The sequence below is a fragment of the Podarcis filfolensis genome (genome assembly GCF_964270895.1).
Source record: "Podarcis filfolensis genome assembly, chromosome: 9".
NCBI lineage: Eukaryota > Metazoa > Chordata > Lepidosauria > Squamata > Lacertidae > Podarcis > Podarcis filfolensis.
The window spans coordinates 53,448,888-53,466,989 of NC_139610.1; the positions used below are offsets into that span (position 1 = coordinate 53,448,888).

Consider the following 18,102-nt stretch of genomic DNA (forward strand, 5'->3'; position numbering starts at 1 on the left):
GTAAACTGCTTGGTGGCTATATTTGCAAACATTAGCATTGTCAATAAATGACAGGGCTAAAATACGAATTATTTTTTTAAATGAAATAATGATTATAGTCTACAATAAGCCAAAACCAGAATCATAGAATTGTTGACTTCTACATGTCTGGATAGGCTTGATTGAAGAAAAATGTTTTAAGCAGTTGCCAAAAAGAGTACAGTGAAAATGGCTGCCTGAGATGAGGGAGTTCCAAAGGAGAGGTGCTGCAACACGAAAATATTTATTTCTTACAAGTGTGGAATGAATATTATGTAGCACCTATAACTGTGCCAGTTCCGCAGATCAAAACTGTCAATTATGCTTTTCTCGTGATGAGTTCAGCACATGACAGCTGTGAGGAAAGCCTTTGGGTTTAACTGAGGTAGACAAACCCACCCCTACGTGGTTAATTCAACGTTGCCATGCCACTGCACACCGTGGTTTAGCATTTGTTTTGCATGCAGAAGATTCCCTGGGTGAATCCCCAGTATCTCTAGGTAGAACAGGGAATGTCTATGGTCTGAAATCCTGCAAGTCAATGTAGGCAGTGCTGACCCAGATAGACCAATTGGTCTGACTCCTGTGTACACTAACAGTTGACAAGTGATTGCCATAAACCCACAATTATCCTACAAGCTGTGTATGTCAATATGCTTCAGTTTGATGTTGCCTTACTGGAAAAATTGACTCCCTTATCTCCCATGTGCACGTGATTCCCTGTATTAGACCACCACAACCTCAGGTGTCATTCTAGACAGATGCTCTAGGATAAAAGACCCTTTGAATTATTTTAATGCCTATTTTTATTTCATCCCCCTCTGCAGGGATGCCAACTTGAATAAAATATTGTGGGGCCCAGATAAGTCCCGCCCCGCATAATCAATCACATGACACAGTGCAAAAATGCCATTTGAATGGGAATGCTCATCAACTTTGTGAGCAAAGTTTGTGCTCAGCCCCCTCAAATATTTTATTGGGGGGCTCAAAGCCCCCATAGCCCCTAGGAGTTGGCTCCTATGCCTCTCTGGGATCAAAACACTCAGACAAGAGCAGGTTATGAATACTTAGAAAGAAAGAAAGAAATGATCCCTGTTTTGAGTGGCTTAGCTTTGTACACACACTCCATAAAGGCATTCATGCCAAAACAGGAATCTAAATAATAGTTTCACATACTTTGTTCAGTGGTGCATTCTGGGCAGGATTTGGGGGCAGAAGTCCAGAACCCCACTCAGCAGAATGATCATAATATCAACCCCCCAGCCCCACCCAACACAGCAGGGCTGGCTAACCACATTTTCTTTAAATAAAGTTTTAAACATTCCCATCTAACGAGCCTGTAAGGCTGCAGTCTTAACCACCTCTTCTCAGAAGTCTCACTGAATTCAATAAGACCTGCTCCTAGGTAAATGGAGCTAGGATTGCAGTCTAAAGAAGACAATGAAGCCCAAAATCTAAAATAATCTAATTGCACTACTGGCTTTATTCTTTAGTCTGTACACTTCCTGCTGTCAGTTTCAAAGAAAGTTTCACTTCTTACTCAGTGAATGGATGGACAGCAATTCCCCGAGGCTGAGACACGTCTTCCCAGATAATTATTTTCCTCTGCATTCCATTCAGATTGCTACTTTCAATTTGGGACTTCCTGCGTACACAGGCAGATAGATTAGTTACTACAGTAATTTATTACCAAAAAAATAAATTGTTGCTCTTTTCATTTGTGGCTACAGTCAATTCATGTTACCATCTATATTTCCATCCAGTTTTGTCCCGCTCCATCGCTCCTATCTTCCTTCCTGATTTCTCCTTCTCAGTTTTGCTTTGTCCCTCTTACATGAGTCATAAGCTGCCTAGGTAAGGGAGTTTCTATTGTATTTTGCTATGCAACCAGCCATTCTGTTAATGTTACTGCATATAATTGCAGCAGTAATTATAACAGATTATATCAGGATTAAGAACCGGTTTAGCACAAACTGTCTGCGGACAAACGCCAGCTCCCTTGGCCTGTAAAGTAAGATGAGCGCCGCAACCCCAGAGTCATCTGTGACTGAACTTAACTGTCAGGGGTCCTTTACCTTTTTTAAGAGCATGAGCTATGCATCAGATTGCCCTGTTTAAAAACCACATATCAGTCCCAAAAAGCCATTGTTTGTCTTAAGCAAGCCTTATTCACCCCCATCAATAACATGGGGATAATATTATTAGCCTGCATCATAATTTGCTGATACATAGCACACATCTCCTTAAAACATGTTGCACACTTCCCTTTAAGCACCACAGAAGTATCACTGAATGCAAATGACATGACATCATGGCATGGCATGACATCATAATTCTTTGGTCTTGGCTCAAAAAGGGTGCAGCTTCTCCCACACCCACTCCATTGAGATTTCCTCATTTAACTAAAAAATTGTTCCCTTCCTTTATGGTGCCCCAAAGCTGAGAAATTTCTGTAGAAGTTTCAGAGAAAAGAGGCTTAAGAGAATTTACACGCAGGGGACATTGATCCACCATTGATTTTATTGCCCCAAAAGGTATGGATCTTCATGCAGACACTGCCTTCCATGACCACTTCTACGCAGAATAATGTTCAGTAAAAAGGTCTGTCTGACCCTTCGACATTGGGCAGCAATGGCATTTTCCATTTGCTAAACCTTTCCGTTATGACTTAAGCACACAAGAGCACACTGGCATCTTTGAGAACAACATTTCAATTACGCCAGTCTTTTGCCAGTCCTTCATTTCCCACAATGTCTTACGCCAGCATTAAGTTTGCTGTAATATGTGTGAGAGAGAAACCTACCCCCAGTCAGTCCAATACAATTTGCGGTTAATCCAGTCAATGGCGAGTCCTTCAGGTTTCTCCGTTGCTTCGCGGATAACATTTTCACGATCTGAGCCATCCAGATTAGTTCTCTCTATCCACTTCAAGGCTGTGTGAGCAAAATAAATCTGTAATGAGAAAAACAGAAGGTTTATAGCTGATTATTGCTCATCTTATTAGAGAGCAGGATTTCCTTAGCTAGTGGCTTTACCATCAGCAATGAAATTTCTTGGGGGGGGGGGAATAAATGAGTAATTACAAAATTGTAGCCCATGATTACAGATCAAATAAGCAGGCACTTATCCTTCAACCAGAATGACTTCTGCAGCCTGAGCATGCTTAGCAAGTAAATCCTGACTGCCCTATATACCATCTCTTCAGTAACCTGTGCTTCTCTTTCAGCCAAGCAACTTGCAATAGGAGAAATAATCAGTAATCTATAAAATAATTCTGAAATCTGATAGGCTTTAACTAAGGACCTGCAAAAAATGGTTTCAGAATGTACTGCTCCTGTTCAGTGCTCCAGTCAGTTAGTTACCCCCTGCTCCAAAATACTCAATTCCACGCCCTCTTCCACTCAGTTTTCCCACCTGGCAACTGTCAGTCATTCCATGGCTACTGCTCATTCTCAGTCTTTCTTGGGTATTTCTGAGGGCCCCCCTTTAGTTTTCTAAAGGGCAGCGGTTTTTCTTTTTGTTTTAAGTTCTGCAAACCATGGGGTTCCTTCGAGGCTGCTCCTGCCTCTCTCGTGCATTGTTGGTACTGTTTTGGCTACATACACATTGGCCTTCATCCCTGAACACTGAAAACAGTGGGTATGGTTGCTGATATCTTTTGAAACAAATTTGGAAATGCCAAGTATGAAAGATAAGTCATGTTAGTGCATTGAGAAAGTCAAACTACAGATTGCAAATGAGGAATTCCTGGTTTTTTTATTCCAAGAATAAAATATAAATTACTAACTGATTCTAAAGAGAGAGGAGGCTTCTCTTTGCCAGATTTGAAGTTATATTATGAAGCGACCTGTCTCTGCTGGTTGCAGGAATGGATCTTGTTAAAAAATACAGATTAACTAGATTTGGAGGATCATGATAATAGATTTAGGTGGCATGCTTATTTGTTGTACGATAAAACATAAAGGAAATATAAAGAGAAAGAGGGCACTTTCTATCATATGTGGTGGACATGTACATTGGTAAAAAACTTTCTGGTAAACGATATATAATGAGTTAAAGAAAATATTTAAAAACACATTTGTCAAAAAACCAGAAGTCTTTGTACTAGGTATAATAGGTGAAGAGTTCCCAAGAGAAGATTAAAAAAAAACTTTTTATGAATGCAACGACGGCACCAAGAATGCTACTAGCCCAGAAATGGAAAGAAGGAGAAGTACCAACAAAAGAAGAATGACAGGTGAAACTGATGGAGTATGCGGAAATGGCAAAACTGATGGGGAAGATCCGAAACCAGGAAGATCAAGTATTTTCTAAAGACTGGAGTAAATTTGTAATTTATTTAAAAGACCACTGTAAATGGTTAAAATCTTTGGCAGAGATGTAAAGACACCTGTAATGTGAATTTTTTTATGGTAATTATGGTTATATAATAGAGAGATAAGGGTAAAAATGCAATAAATTTAATCTTCAAGATGGAACCCATGGAGGGAGGGAAGGTCTAAGGGTTCAAAAGAACTCTGTATTTTAATGTTTGACATGGTTTTGTTTTATATGTATAAAAATTTTAAAAAAACTTAATTAAAAAAGAAATAAAAAGAAAAAAGAAATGAGGAATTCCATTTAACCATTGATGGATTCTTAAGGATCATAAGAAATAAGCACAAGGCAACTGTATCCAAATACATTATCTGAAAAGATAGCAGGTCGTCAGCTGTTTCCAAGAACTCTTCTCATTGTGAGATTTTTGTGGGTGAGCTGTGAGTTTGTTGGACCCTGGGTGAGAAGCCGGAAGCTGACAGGGTATGTCGGAAGCAAACTGAATTGATACTGATTTATACATACTAGTAGCTTTGTATTAATGTAACATTTTTATATGTAACTGTGTATTTTTGTAATATTGCCATTGTTTGTGTTGTGCCTCATTCCCAAAAGGAAACACAGACCTTGCATAAGTGCCTGGAACACCATGAATCTTGTACCACTCAGAGAACAGGGTGGCATGCAACAATGTTCTGTTTAAGTTGTTTGATTTTGCTTCAGTTTTCTGTACCAAGCTTAGAGATATTTTTAAATATATTAAATGAATCTAATCTAAACTATTGCACATCAAGAAGAACCAGTAACCAAGAGGTTAAAATGCAAAGAAGCAAAAGCCAAGTGTCCTTGCAACACTTCAAAATCCTCTAGTTTGCAAATGCCTTACCTTATTTTCAACAGGGTCATAGTCAAGAGCTAAGACTATTCCCATCTGCCACTCGAGTAAATTTGAGTAATCTGTTCCATCAAAACCAATACGGCGGATCTCTCGGCTCTGTGCAAACAACAGAAATGGCTTCGGCCCTGTTTGTGACAAATTTCATAGCATGTTAGCTCTTCTAGTCCCATAATAATCTTTAGAGAAGAAACCTTGAGGATTACAGAGTTACTTTTGCCTTTTACACACTAAGGAAAAAGGGTGTTGCAGACCATTTTTCCCCTAAAAAGTTTTTTTTTTAATGAAGTCTACAGAAAAACAGAATGTGACACTTGAATGGTATGGCATATGCTTCTTTTTCCATATGGAAAAGAGAAAAAAGCCACAGTGCAGGGAAGAAAGAGAAACTTTAGAGGCAATTAGGGAAAATTAGAGAAACTCTCTCTGTAAGGTCAAACTCAAAGGAAACCTGAGCTGTCAGTCTTATCTCTCCACCATGCTTTTATCTGAGCTGTACATTTTTATTTTTGTAAAGAGCCACTTGTGCATTGAAACAACATAGGCAGATATAATCGATAGAAGACATCTGAAGGCAGTCCTTTATAGAGAAGCTTTTTAATGTGTAATGTATTATTATGTTTTTATATATGTTGGAAGCCACCCTGAGTAGCTGGGGAAACCCAGTCAGATGGGTGTGGTACAAATAATAAAATAATTATTATTATTATTATTATTATTATTATTATTATTATTATTATCTGAAAATTGCTTCAGAGGGAGAGGAGCAAAGGAATTATGACATCACAGCTGTCAGCCAATCAACACTGTGCACAACCAACTTCAGAGGTTGAAATGGTTTTCTCTTAGCTCAACTTAAGGAGAAAGAGTGATGTCAGACAAGAGCGTGATCAGTACACTTCCAGAGTTTTTTCACTACTGAAATCATGTTTGCTTGTAATGAAACCAACTGTTGTGCTACTAACCTGCAGCAGTACAGTGTCTTTTGTCCTCCTGGAGAATATAGCCAGGAAAGCAATCACATTCCCAAGTTAATGGACTCAGAGAAACACAAATGTGGCTGCAACCACCATTATCAGGAGATGAACAACCTTTAAGAGACCATGGGAAAAAATTGAACACTAAAACTCTATTACAACAAGGCTTACATTAAACATCACCACCCACCCTAATGAAGCCTTATTAACTGTTACTAAACCTTCTAAATAGTATTAAACTTTCTAAAACATGACTGTTCTTTTGAAATAAACACTTGGAAGTGTTTGCTTCCAAGGAAGGTAAGGACTAAGGTCTCTACCATATTGTCTCTCACTGGAGCTTCAAGGCAAGGAGGTTCTTCCAAACTCCAAAAAAGGAAGTTCATTCCTCATGGTTGGCTGTCTCCAACAGTTAGCAAGTCTGGACACTTGTCACGATGTCTAGATAACTTCAGAAAGATTTGCCGTAGCTGCTCACCACTCTAATTTAGTAATATAATCTCAGTATAAGAAGGTTTACTCATGCATCACCTGTGTACACACTATATGTTTAAAGCTCATTTGAAGCACATTATTTTCCCTCAAAGAATTCTGGACACTGTAGTTTACCCCTCACAAACTTACAATTCCCAGAAGGCCTTAGCAAACTAGAATTCTTTGAGGGAAGAGGTGTTATTTAAAGTTAACGTGTATGCAGAGTCTTAAACTCAGAAGATACTGATTGTTTACAACACTTGAAAGGCCACATTCTCGTGTCTGCCCATGGTCTATGAAGTGCTGCAAGCGCTGCCCTCTGAATGTGGAGTGACAGTCGGAAAAGAAAAATGATGAGTGGTGGGGAGGGGGCGGGATTGGAAAACTAGAACCCTAAACAGGAGTTCTTACTTTAGGAAGGTTGAAACACTGCAACATTTTGCTGCAGTTCCTATGTGTCCACTAAGCAAGAACCTCTACTAGCCAATCTGCATGTCACATGCAAACATATGGTTTGAAATCTGCTTCTTTTAAGGAAAAACAGCTTTGGGAGAAGAGATTTTGAGTAGAGAAGAAGCAGACATCATGGTGGGGCAGTGTTGTCACTGAAAAGTAGTGGGTACGTAGAGGCTTAAAAACACTGCTGCTTCTACACTTAAAATCACCCCTTCCCAAACCTTAACCCTCTCCACCACCAGAAGAAAGATTTTAAAACATACAGTTGTGTGTAACATTTAGTTCAGCCCTAAACAATTAATGTTATGGCTGGACAAAGACTTAAGGAAAAGGTTTCATCCCTAAGCTCCATAAAACATTTGCAGTAAAATGGATGAATATCACACATACACCAGGGAAAACAGTATTTTTTGTTAAACCCTGTTCATGACAGACAGAAGAATCTCTGCCAAAAAAAGCAATGAATTCTAGCAGATATTAAGCACCCAAACCTCATTTAATGACACACCAAATGAAAGTCGTTCACACACCACAATATGAAATGGCTTTGGATAATGAAGCAGTGAAACCCAATGATCCTGAAACTTGTCAAGAGGATGCTTCATGTTTTATTGCATCTTTTACTTTTAAATCCGTGTCTCATGATGAGTTGGGGGGGGCTTTAACCCTTTCCCTGCCTTCTGTTTTTCCATTTCACAGGGTTGCTACTGTAGATGATGAAAATCTTGTAGCAGGCTGGGCAGCAGTTATCTCAGTCAAAACATTTGGGTTGAAGTCCAACTTGAAGCTTACCTGTTACATGATTTAGCTGCTAATAAAAATGGGTTTCTTATTCCTAGGATACCAATCTGGACAGTGCAAGAGTGGTGGTGAGTACACACAAACACACTCACCTCCCAGGCAGGTGGCTCACTCTCCACATGCTTACCTGTGCATGTTCTTCCATCTGCTTGGAGAACTGATCCCTCAGGGCAGAAGCAAACAGGCCCCATCACTGTCTGCCCGCAACCATGGCTGCAATGAATGTAACTGCTTGGACAGGGAATTAGTTCTACAGTAAGTTTAAAACAAAGGCAATAATAGTTAAAGGGGGAACAGATTGAACAATGGAAATAATGGTTTGCAGGAATTTCAAGGAAGGGATAAATTTCAGCCACCCTGGCTCCTCAAGCCTCAGCTCTTTTAACATATGGCAAGATGGTCTCTGAGTGTATGATTTAATACACAGTACCTCTGCTTTGAGAATTAAGCTACGCAGGTCTCTATAACCAAAATAATGCATCTTGCCTCCAAGATCATAGTTTAGCCTCTGGGGTTTTTGGAGCAAGGACTGGCACTGCTTTAAGTAGGGATGGAAAAGACTGGCTATTGAAGTTAGAGTGTCTAATGGACCAGGAGGATGCGGGGAAAGGAATTGTGCAATGTCCAGATAAATGGAAGCAATTTATTTGTCTTCTTCCAGCATTGCTTGTGTGTATCATATCATCTGCCTTTTGAGCTATACTGTATGGTGCACCTGGGACACAGAGCAATTGCTGCATATAAGCAACATTTGTGTGAATGAAGGAAGAAGACCAGCCCTACCCGAGTACAGTGATGTCAGCAACATGAAAGCTGAACACAGGATAAAGTGGAGGACTCCATGATCCAACAACGATGTTTGATCTGGAGGAAAATCTCATTTGTCCCCATCTGTTCAGACCATTCATGGCTGTTGTTTTTTAATCTCACAATGCACACGTTTCTCATTTTGCTGAATAAGATTTTAGAATTTGGAGATAATAGGCTGATAGTAATAATGCATACTTTTCATCTCTAAATTCTGGCTTTTGTCCTTCTTAATATCTGCAAGCTGGAGGAGGAGCCCCTCACCCCTCTCTTTTGCTCCCTTAATGGCCCATTCCCCAGGCAACCACCTATGAGGAAGCTAGCCTGATCTACATTTTAACACTTGCTAGCATTATAGGGATTAGAACTCTGGGACCCACAAACTCATAACAATACATTTGAAGCAGTATCATACCACTTGTGCCTTCCCCCAAAGAATCCTGGGAAGTTTAGTTTGTTAAGGGCGCAGAGCAGTGTTAAGAGACTCCTCTTCCCCTAACAGAGCTACAGTTCCCAGAGTTCCCTGGGAAGAGGGATTGACCGTTAAACCCCTCTGGGTTTTGCATTCAGAGTACCCAGGTTCACTCCACAGCTTCTCCAGGGTAGGGTTGGGGAAAGCACAGCCTAGAATCCTAGAGAGCTACTGCCAATCATTGGAGACAAGACTAAGCCAAATGGACCAAAGTTCTGGCTCAACATAAGACAACTTCCTATTTCCCTGTGTAACAAAATTGTCGGATTAGCGTGGCTGTGCTGGTAAACTTCCACTGCTATAAGAAGAGGACTTTCAGAAGGCAGGAGCAAACATTTGTGTATTTGTGTCTGACAGCTACCTACCGTGGCAAGTTTTCTTGTCAGACAGTAGAACAAAATTTCTTGGACATGTACAATAATAGGAGCCTGGGACATTGACACAACCTAAAGTACATCCATGGTTCCAAAATGCGCATTCATTGACATCTGATGGGGAGGAAAGAACAATTATAAAAACTCAAGGGGGGGTTAATAAAAAAAATTGAGAGAACATCATTAATGATATTATGGGCTGTCACTATTTGGGGGGTGACATGCAAATGCAGGTAACACAATTAAAGCTGATTTGGAGTTCCTGCACAACAAACCCACCCCCCACAAAGATCAGACTTCTGTGAAAAGGAAAGTAATGGAGAAATGACCTAGAATGCGTATGATAAAACTTGCTTTGATGTAACATTACCTAACCTCTACACAAACAAATCAGAGTGAATGCTCATTCAATAGTCCATGCCTTCTAATCTCACTGCAAAAAAATAAAAATCAGCAAGCAGGTCATCTGCAGGTGCCCAATATTCATATTTGGATGTCTTGAGTAAGAGAAGGCAGCTATGCTACTTTGGGGAGGTGAGGGTTATTGGCTTCTTTTGTTTTTGTTTTTATTATGTATTTTGTGTTTTTATGCTGTAAACTGCCTTGAGATCTTCAGATAAGATGCAGGATGCAAATTCAATAAATAGTAATGATACAATACTACGCTGGAAACTTCCTGCAACTATTGGGAGAGAAAACTGAGCTAGATGAACCAAGGCACCCAACTCAATATAAGGCAGTTTTTAATGTGCTGTCCAGAAGAGCTATAGCACAACAAAACTGGAACAAAAAAACCACCAGAATATTTGTGGTATGAAAAATTATGGGGTTTCAGCAGGAAGTTACATGATATGCCCTATTTGGAAATGAAACAGTATGACTGCCCCAAAACTCCACCCACCCCCGAAACAGTATTAAAAGCAGGATCCCATGTAACCATGCAAATACTATTGAAAGTGTGATTGTGTATGACCATCCCAATAGCATCGTGCACACAAATCACAATGAATGTGCAATGAAAAGCATGTCTGGAGGAGCCCATAGCATGATCACAACCAAACATTTTATCACTTATCTGTACCTAGCTCTGTACTTAGCTTGGTGGCCACGAAACCATGCACCTCAGGCTAAGAGACCCAACACCATCATCTGTCTTGGTTCATACATGCCTATGCTTGGGACAACTCATTCTACAAAAAACTGGCACTCCTTTTATTTCTATGTCCAGTGTTAAGTGCTGATCAGTTTAGAGTGTATTATGTCTCATCAATCCCCTGCTTCACTCTGAACAAACCAGCACTTGAATTACAAGGGACAGCCTCATTAGTTAAAAAGTGTAGGGAGTCATGATTTGGCAAAAAAAGGGGGGGTGAGTCAGGAGCTGGGGCTTGTGCATTTCACAGAGGGCCTCCTTGCCACCCACCTCAAATTAGTCCAGCATTGTGAACCAGACTGAAAGATTTCAAAAGAGCTGCCTTGTGGTCTGACATTTTTGTCCCTCTGTTCCTAAAATATATATGGTGGAGAAACACCATCTATTTTTCTAATTTAGTGCATCTGTTTATAGTTTAAACACTAGAGAGTAACAAGTATGCCTGCCTACCCACATCATTCAATCACAAGCAGTTATCCTTCATTACCTTCACAATATTGCTTTGTTTTGCTTAAGGTAAACCCACTCATACATTTACAACGACTGCTCTTGGGGTCTCGCTTGCAGGTACTTGTCTTGCAGCTTTTTCGAGTTGAAAGACATGGCCTTCTTTCTGGAAAAGAGGATTATATCAAGATAAAGAGTGACTCAAAATGCACCCAGTTTTTATTTATATATTAGGGGCTGATGGCTTCCCTGGTGGCTTCCCTCAACAATCCCTTCCCCCCAACCCTTCCCCCAGAACCCGCCTTCCCCTTACTCCTTGCCCAAGCCCCCATCCCCAAACCTCTGTCTACTCTACCACACTGCCCATCTCACCGAACCTGCCCTTCTGATGATTTGCAGCATAACCCAATTCCACAAGGACATTTGCTACAATCAGTGGCGTAGCGTGGGTTGTCAGCACCCAGGGCAAGTAATTTGCGCCCCCTAACCCGTGGATTTGCGCCCCCTAACCCTAACCCCCAGATGTTGCGCCCGGTGGGGCCGGGCCCCCCTGCACCCCCCATGCTACGCCACTGGCTACAATACTGTCTTCCTGGAGAATAGATTCACTTGAAGAACAAATCTGAATTTCAATGCTCCATCTGTGTCTCAATTAGAAATTAGGGAAATTAGAAACTGAGCTGGATGCAAATATATCTACAAAAAAGGCCTGTGTGTAAAAAAAAATTGAGCAGAGAAAATTAGGTGTGTTTATGCATGAATGAATTTTGTGTATGTGTGTGTGTGTGTGTGTGTGTGCAGACATATACAGATAAATGACCTATCTAAGGCATAGGTAGGAAGATTAGATAGATAGATAGATAGATTAGATAGATGATAGATAGATAGATAGATAGATAGATAGATAGATAGATAGACAGACAGACACACACTCACACTCAAGTAAAGGAAGCCTTGGGTTCTTTTGATAGGAACATTGTACAGAACATGGCTGTAAGTGGGTTCATCTTCAAATGCCGCTTTGTCACTGTATACAATTGTTACTTCATAAAGGTGCACTGTTTATGAATAGAGCTATGACATTGCACAAACACATTGCATTGGTTTTGAAGCCAACGTACTTCTGTGCAGTGCCATGAAAGAGTCCTGGTAAAGATAAGTCAGAACGCCGAGGGAAGGGCAGGTAAAACAGTAGGAGGCATCCTGGTTTGACCTGTTGGAAGCAGAACACTAATCTAGTGGAAGGAAAAGAGCTTGCAACTAATAACCCAAATTTGACCTTAGCAAGCATTTGACAGCTAAAACAGTTTCTGTATTGTACGTGAAAAGCACAGCAACAGCTATTTCTTTTAAAAAAAGAAAAAGGAAACAATGTTAGATTGTGCACTTTTAACTCCAGCGCACATTGACTTAGCCTCTGCAGAGCATTGAATTAATGCTCACATGATTTCATTTTCAGGTTTCCCTTGTTGTAAGATCCCCTTATAAATCTCATTTGTACTTTAGGCTAATTAGCCTTCCCTCAATCCAGGTCCTTGGGCTGGATAAGCTAAACAACGCACATGCAAAGTCCAAAGGCTTCATCTGGATTGGGCTACTTAAGCTTCTTTCCACCCCCTCAATGTTTTATAAGAAGTCATTGGTGGGGGAGTGGGGGGAGGCCTATATTACATCCATTTCAAATTCCTATGCTCCAGTCTATCCTGCCGTAAAAGGAAGATTCCGGAGTCAATGAAGAGCTCGTTTTAAAAGCGAACTAATTATTAAGGTGGGAGAGAAGGGAAATTGCATCTCATCTCAACAGCTTTATATTATGGTAGCCAAAAAGGTCATGAGAAAAGGCAACTAGGAGCATACACATGAGTCAATAAATTGCACCTTACTATGTACCTTCATTTGGATGGACAATTTACTTTCCCAGAATCCTCTGCCACTCTTGTCAGCCATCGTGACCCATGTCACCTACAGTGTTGATTGCCTGTTCCCCAGCTTAGGTAAAGGTAAAGGTACCCCTGCCCGTACGGGCCAGTCTTGACAGACTCTAGGGTTGTGCGCCCATCTCACTTAAGAGGCCGGGAGCCAGCGCTGTCCGCAGACACTTCCGGGTCACATGGCCAGCGTGACAAGCTGCATCTGGCGAGCCAGCACAGCACACAGAACGCCGTTTACCTTCCCGCTGGTAAGCGGTCCCTATTTATCTACTTGCACCCGGGGGTGCTTTCGAACTGCTAGGTTGGCAGGCGCTGGGACCGAACGACGGGAGCTCACCCCGCCGCGGGGATTTGAACCACTGACCATGCGATCGGCAAGTCCTAGGCGCTGAGGTTTTACCCACAGCGCCACCCGCGTCCCATTGTTCCCCAGCTTACACACATGCAAATACACTGGCAGGCCTCCAGTCAATAAGAGCACAGGCTGACTGAGGTGATATTATGCAATGATGCTTGCTAAGCTTAGGTTGACTGCTTGCATCATCCTCCGCAACAGGATGGCACCTCAGCACCAGCCCACAATCATCTTTATTTGGCTGAGCGCACACAACTGATTAGCAGTGTTCCATTTACAAGGATAAACTGCAACGAACTCACTGTCTACCATATCCAAAAGAGCAATGGTCCTCAAGGATACAGGTGGACAGGTTTTACATATTTCTTGAAGTGTCATAAGCTTTGCAATTGCCCAAACATTCCCTTCTCTCTCCTCCTGTTTGTAAAGGTCCTGCATATGAATGGTCCATAGATGGGCAGACTATGCATGTACAATGGCTATGCATGTACACTGCGGCATTCAGACTTTCAGGCAACACTGGCAGTGAAAGCAGTACACAAGCATAGAGTGTCATCTGACAGATTTGGGAATTAGGCTGAAGGGAAGAGAAGCATGGTCAGGAACACATTCATCAAGCCAAGTTCCTTTGGCGTTCTTCCAGTTTCATTCCTATTGCTTAAAGTAAACCATTGTTTTAATTTCAATCTTATATATTGGTGGGTTTGTGGGGAAGAAGTATCCTTTATTCACAGCCATTTTATACTCCCTCAATAAATTAATCCAGAAGTATCCTCAGTGACACTATTTTTAAAATAAGGAATTTATAATGAAGGGTGGTTTGAAAAACTACAAAATTTGGGACACGTTAACATGCAAACATTTGTTCCGAATGGATTTCCAGTGGTTGATTATTATACAATATGTCTGTGAAGAACAATGGGTATTATTATGACTTATTCTTAGAGGAGGAAAAACTTCAGATGAATAAAAGTAAAAAAGGAAGAGAATGAGGTATATTCATGTTTATCACATTATTGGAAATGGAAACAAAAGTAAGTTGTAAGAGCTTTTTTGTGCCAATATCAAGGGAAGGGGAATACAAGTGTATGTGTGCATGTGTGTGAGTGTGAGTGCTTGTTTTACACAAACATGCAATCTTCTTTTTAAAATGAGGTGCTGGAGAATGTGATATTAATATTGCAGTTTTTATACCTACATGATGAGTATGCTTAGCTAAGCAATGCTGAACAGGGAGAGAGATGAAAGGAATTTCTAGATATAGAAACATTCAGTTGCAGCATTGTTAAGGCATTTGAAAGGTTTGGTTGGAAAATGTGAACAGGAATTATCATGACAGTATATTCCTTGAATATCATAACAGTAGCAAAAGCAGGGTGGTACAAGATAATTTAAGATGTGATCCGAATGACCAAGCAGAACAATTATGCAACATCAGTTAAGTTTAAATTCCTTAAATATTTGATAATCAAATTAGATGGAAACTTACCAAATGTTTTAGAACCCATCCTTATGCTGAGCTGTTTTAATGGGTGCACTACCAGTATTTCAGCAGGTGGGAGAAGTGACAGCTGCAGGTTAATGGCAACTATATCTTTTCCTGTATATTTATTGGCTCTCCAAATACTACCAGCGGTTGAGTCGGAATAGTACATGTGGTCAGCAAAGAGGAATATGTCAGAAAGTTGGTTTCTATGGGAAAATAAAGCAAATAGTTGCATCTGTTCATTAAATTGCTGAAAGTTCATTAAGTCATGGACATTCTAGCCCATTAACGGCCAAACTCGGCCCTCCAGCTGTTTTGGGACTACAGTTCCTATCATCCCTGACTACTGGCCCTGTTAGCTAGGGATGATGGGAGTTGTAGTCCCAAAACAGCTGGAGGGCCAAGTTTGGCTATCACTGTATCTAGCCAGTTAGGCAGCAATTCAGAGATAACAGGGCAGATCCTTACTATACATTTAAAACACATTCAGACACATTTAAAGCACATGAATTCCCCAAAGAATCCAGGGAACTGTAGTTTGTTAACATTTCTGGTAATTGTAGCTCTGTGAAGGGAAAACTACAATTCCCAGAATGCTTTGCAGGAAGTCATGTGGTTTAAAAGCATGTTGGATGTACTTTAAATGTATGGGGTAGCCCCCATATGTCTCCTGGCTAGATTGGGGTAATTTATTTTACACTTTGGCATTATATATTCACTAGCATATATATAAGTTATATTCATTAACTTACCGTACTATGTATTTGTGCAAATGAACAGAACTAGCATTGTAGTCACAGCTTGCAATATGTGAAACTTCATCACTGGCATCATATTGGATCCAGAAGAGCTTCAGATCAATAAGATCTAGTGAGATACTTCTGATTTTTCCTGTGCTCCTCAGAAGTCTCCACATGTCTTTCCCATTCAGAACTGCTCTGTAGATGCTGTCAGTGGTTCCTTCAGAGGACCAAAATAAAAACCTGTTGATAAAATCAGTTATTGTAATTAATGTTATTAAAATTACTTCAAGAGCAGCAGATCATAAATCTCTCACTTAATTCATTTGCAATCATAACTTGGAGGGCTCACCAAAATTTACCAATTCAGACATAAGAGGAACCTAGGTTCAATCATGCCAGGAAATTACTCATTAAACTGATACATAAGAGGAGGAAGGAGAGAGAAGATGAGAAGGAATATCAAAGTACATGACCCTTTCCCAGTCCTCCAAACCACAGAGGATCCTTCAGTCTACATTTCATCTAAAGCTTTTTGTTTCATCACTGTGTCACTATAAACCATAAAGACAATCTCAGTTACCTTCTGTTTGGATCAACCACAATACTTGTGGGATGGTGTCCATCATTTATGATGATTTGGGAATGGTTTCCATCCATGTCAACTGCCTCAATTGTGGCCTTCTGGTAGTGAGCGAAGTAAAAGTTGTGGTTTATCCAATCCACTGCAAATCCAGAAACATCTTTTTCTATGTGGTAAATTGTCTGTAATGGGGGGGGGGGGAATTGTCACCCAATTGTCATTATACTAAGACACCAGATCACTGGTTGAATCAGAATACCATACAGAGTATTGGAATTAATGAACCTTAATCAAACAATTCAGGATGAAAGCCGCCTGAGATTACCACTTCAGGATATACATTTATGTGTTTACCAGAAAAGCAAGAAAAGGCCTGTTAAATTTGTAAGCAGCTATGCTATTTTTTCTATCATGAGACTTTCCTTGCTTGGACATTTTAGCCTTGGTTTTGTCTGCCTGACAAATAGCTGCTTTCTCCTAGCATCTGTGGGGGGAATTGTCATTAGGACTGCTATGTGGAGATGTTTAAACCTCTGCTCATCCTCAGAGGAGTAGAGAAACAATAAAATTAATGACTAATTTAACATCATGTCTAGTTTGGTTGAGTGGCTAACCAGATATCTTACTCAAGATATTATTTCACACTACATGTAAATGCACAAAACACTTTTAGCTTAAAGTAAGGAGAGGGGAGGGAGACATAATTTTAAAAATATACACACAACAAACAAGCAAACAAACATAAGGAAATGCAACAAAGAGGAAACAGCTTTGCATTAAAATTGTAATTTATAAGTATAGATGCAAATTTAGAAATAATTACTCTAGTTTATATAGAGCTACAATACATCTCACCAACTGTGTGTGTCTGCTCAAGGCTGCTGTAACTTCAAGGCCCTTTCTCTTCCTTCTTCTTCTCTTCCTTATCTTTAAACTGGGCTTGGTTTACACTTCCAAGACAGGACTCATTGTAATGGAGGGTGGTCCTCTGCCAGTCCTTCAATTAGAGGACTACTCTCTGTAAAGTTGGGTGAGTGATCACTCTAGTTATGATCATTAATAATAGACCGACCATCACTCCTACTAATAGTGAATTTAGTTGGTGAGTGCTGAGAGGGCAGCAGCTAAAATGTGTTTTTTATATTGTAATTTTATGTTGTGAATTGCACTAACATCTATGGAGGGCAGTGTACAAATTTAATAAATAATAATAATAGAGAAACAGATGGAGGTATCAGCATGCTCCAGGGAGATGCAGAGGTTTTCAGAATTTTGATGATTACATTCCATTACCTGTTGATTTGAACCATTCAGATATACTCGCCGGATAAGACCTTCTTCAGTGTCCACCCAATAAAGGCAATCTTCTTCATAATGAAAATCTATTAATGTTGATAAACTAGCATCAGCCACCAGTCTTTTGTGATTGGTTCCCTCAGTGTCCATTCTAAAGATTGCATTTCCTTGGCTGAAAACTAGGAATGGTGCAGGATCTAAAAAGGCGAGAGAGAGAGTTAAATACAATAAAGTAGAGAATTTTGGATGTTATAGAATTTTAGTGACTTCTACTCAGACATCAGGACTTCCTCTTTCTCTCTTTCACCTCCACCTGTTCCCTGTGTGTTCCCAAAATTTTATCCAAGGAGTACCTCAACCCTCTGGAACAGATTTTGGGGGTACATAGGTATGTTGCCCCAGCCACTCTGGGCAGCTTCCAACAAATTATAAAACCACAGTAAAACATCAAACATTTAAAAACTTCCCTATATAGTGCTGCCTTCAGATGTCTTCAAAATAGGTGTTTGCATGGAGAGGT

At 40.3% G+C, this 18,102-nt stretch overlaps 1 protein-coding gene across 2 annotated transcripts in view; it reads right to left on the minus strand.

Moving 5' to 3' along the window:
• EGF (epidermal growth factor) overlaps window positions 1-18,102 on the minus strand; it is a 41,058-nt gene that overhangs the window by 16,773 nt on the left and 6,183 nt on the right. For both annotated transcript variants that reach the window (XM_083571105.1, XM_083571104.1), the window contains exons 2-12: window positions 17,580-17,779; window positions 16,287-16,468; window positions 15,716-15,946; window positions 14,967-15,169; window positions 11,232-11,357; window positions 9,583-9,705; window positions 8,066-8,188; window positions 6,196-6,321; window positions 5,222-5,358; window positions 2,822-2,970; window positions 1,559-1,663 (exon numbers count right to left, since the gene is read on the minus strand). In XM_083571105.1, coding sequence (XP_083427231.1) covers window positions 1,559-1,663; window positions 2,822-2,970; window positions 5,222-5,358; window positions 6,196-6,321; window positions 8,066-8,188; window positions 9,583-9,705; window positions 11,232-11,357; window positions 14,967-15,169; window positions 15,716-15,946; window positions 16,287-16,468; window positions 17,580-17,779 — 1,705 coding nt within the window. The remainder of the gene's footprint in view (window positions 1-1,558; window positions 1,664-2,821; window positions 2,971-5,221; window positions 5,359-6,195; window positions 6,322-8,065; window positions 8,189-9,582; window positions 9,706-11,231; window positions 11,358-14,966; window positions 15,170-15,715; window positions 15,947-16,286; window positions 16,469-17,579; window positions 17,780-18,102) is intronic.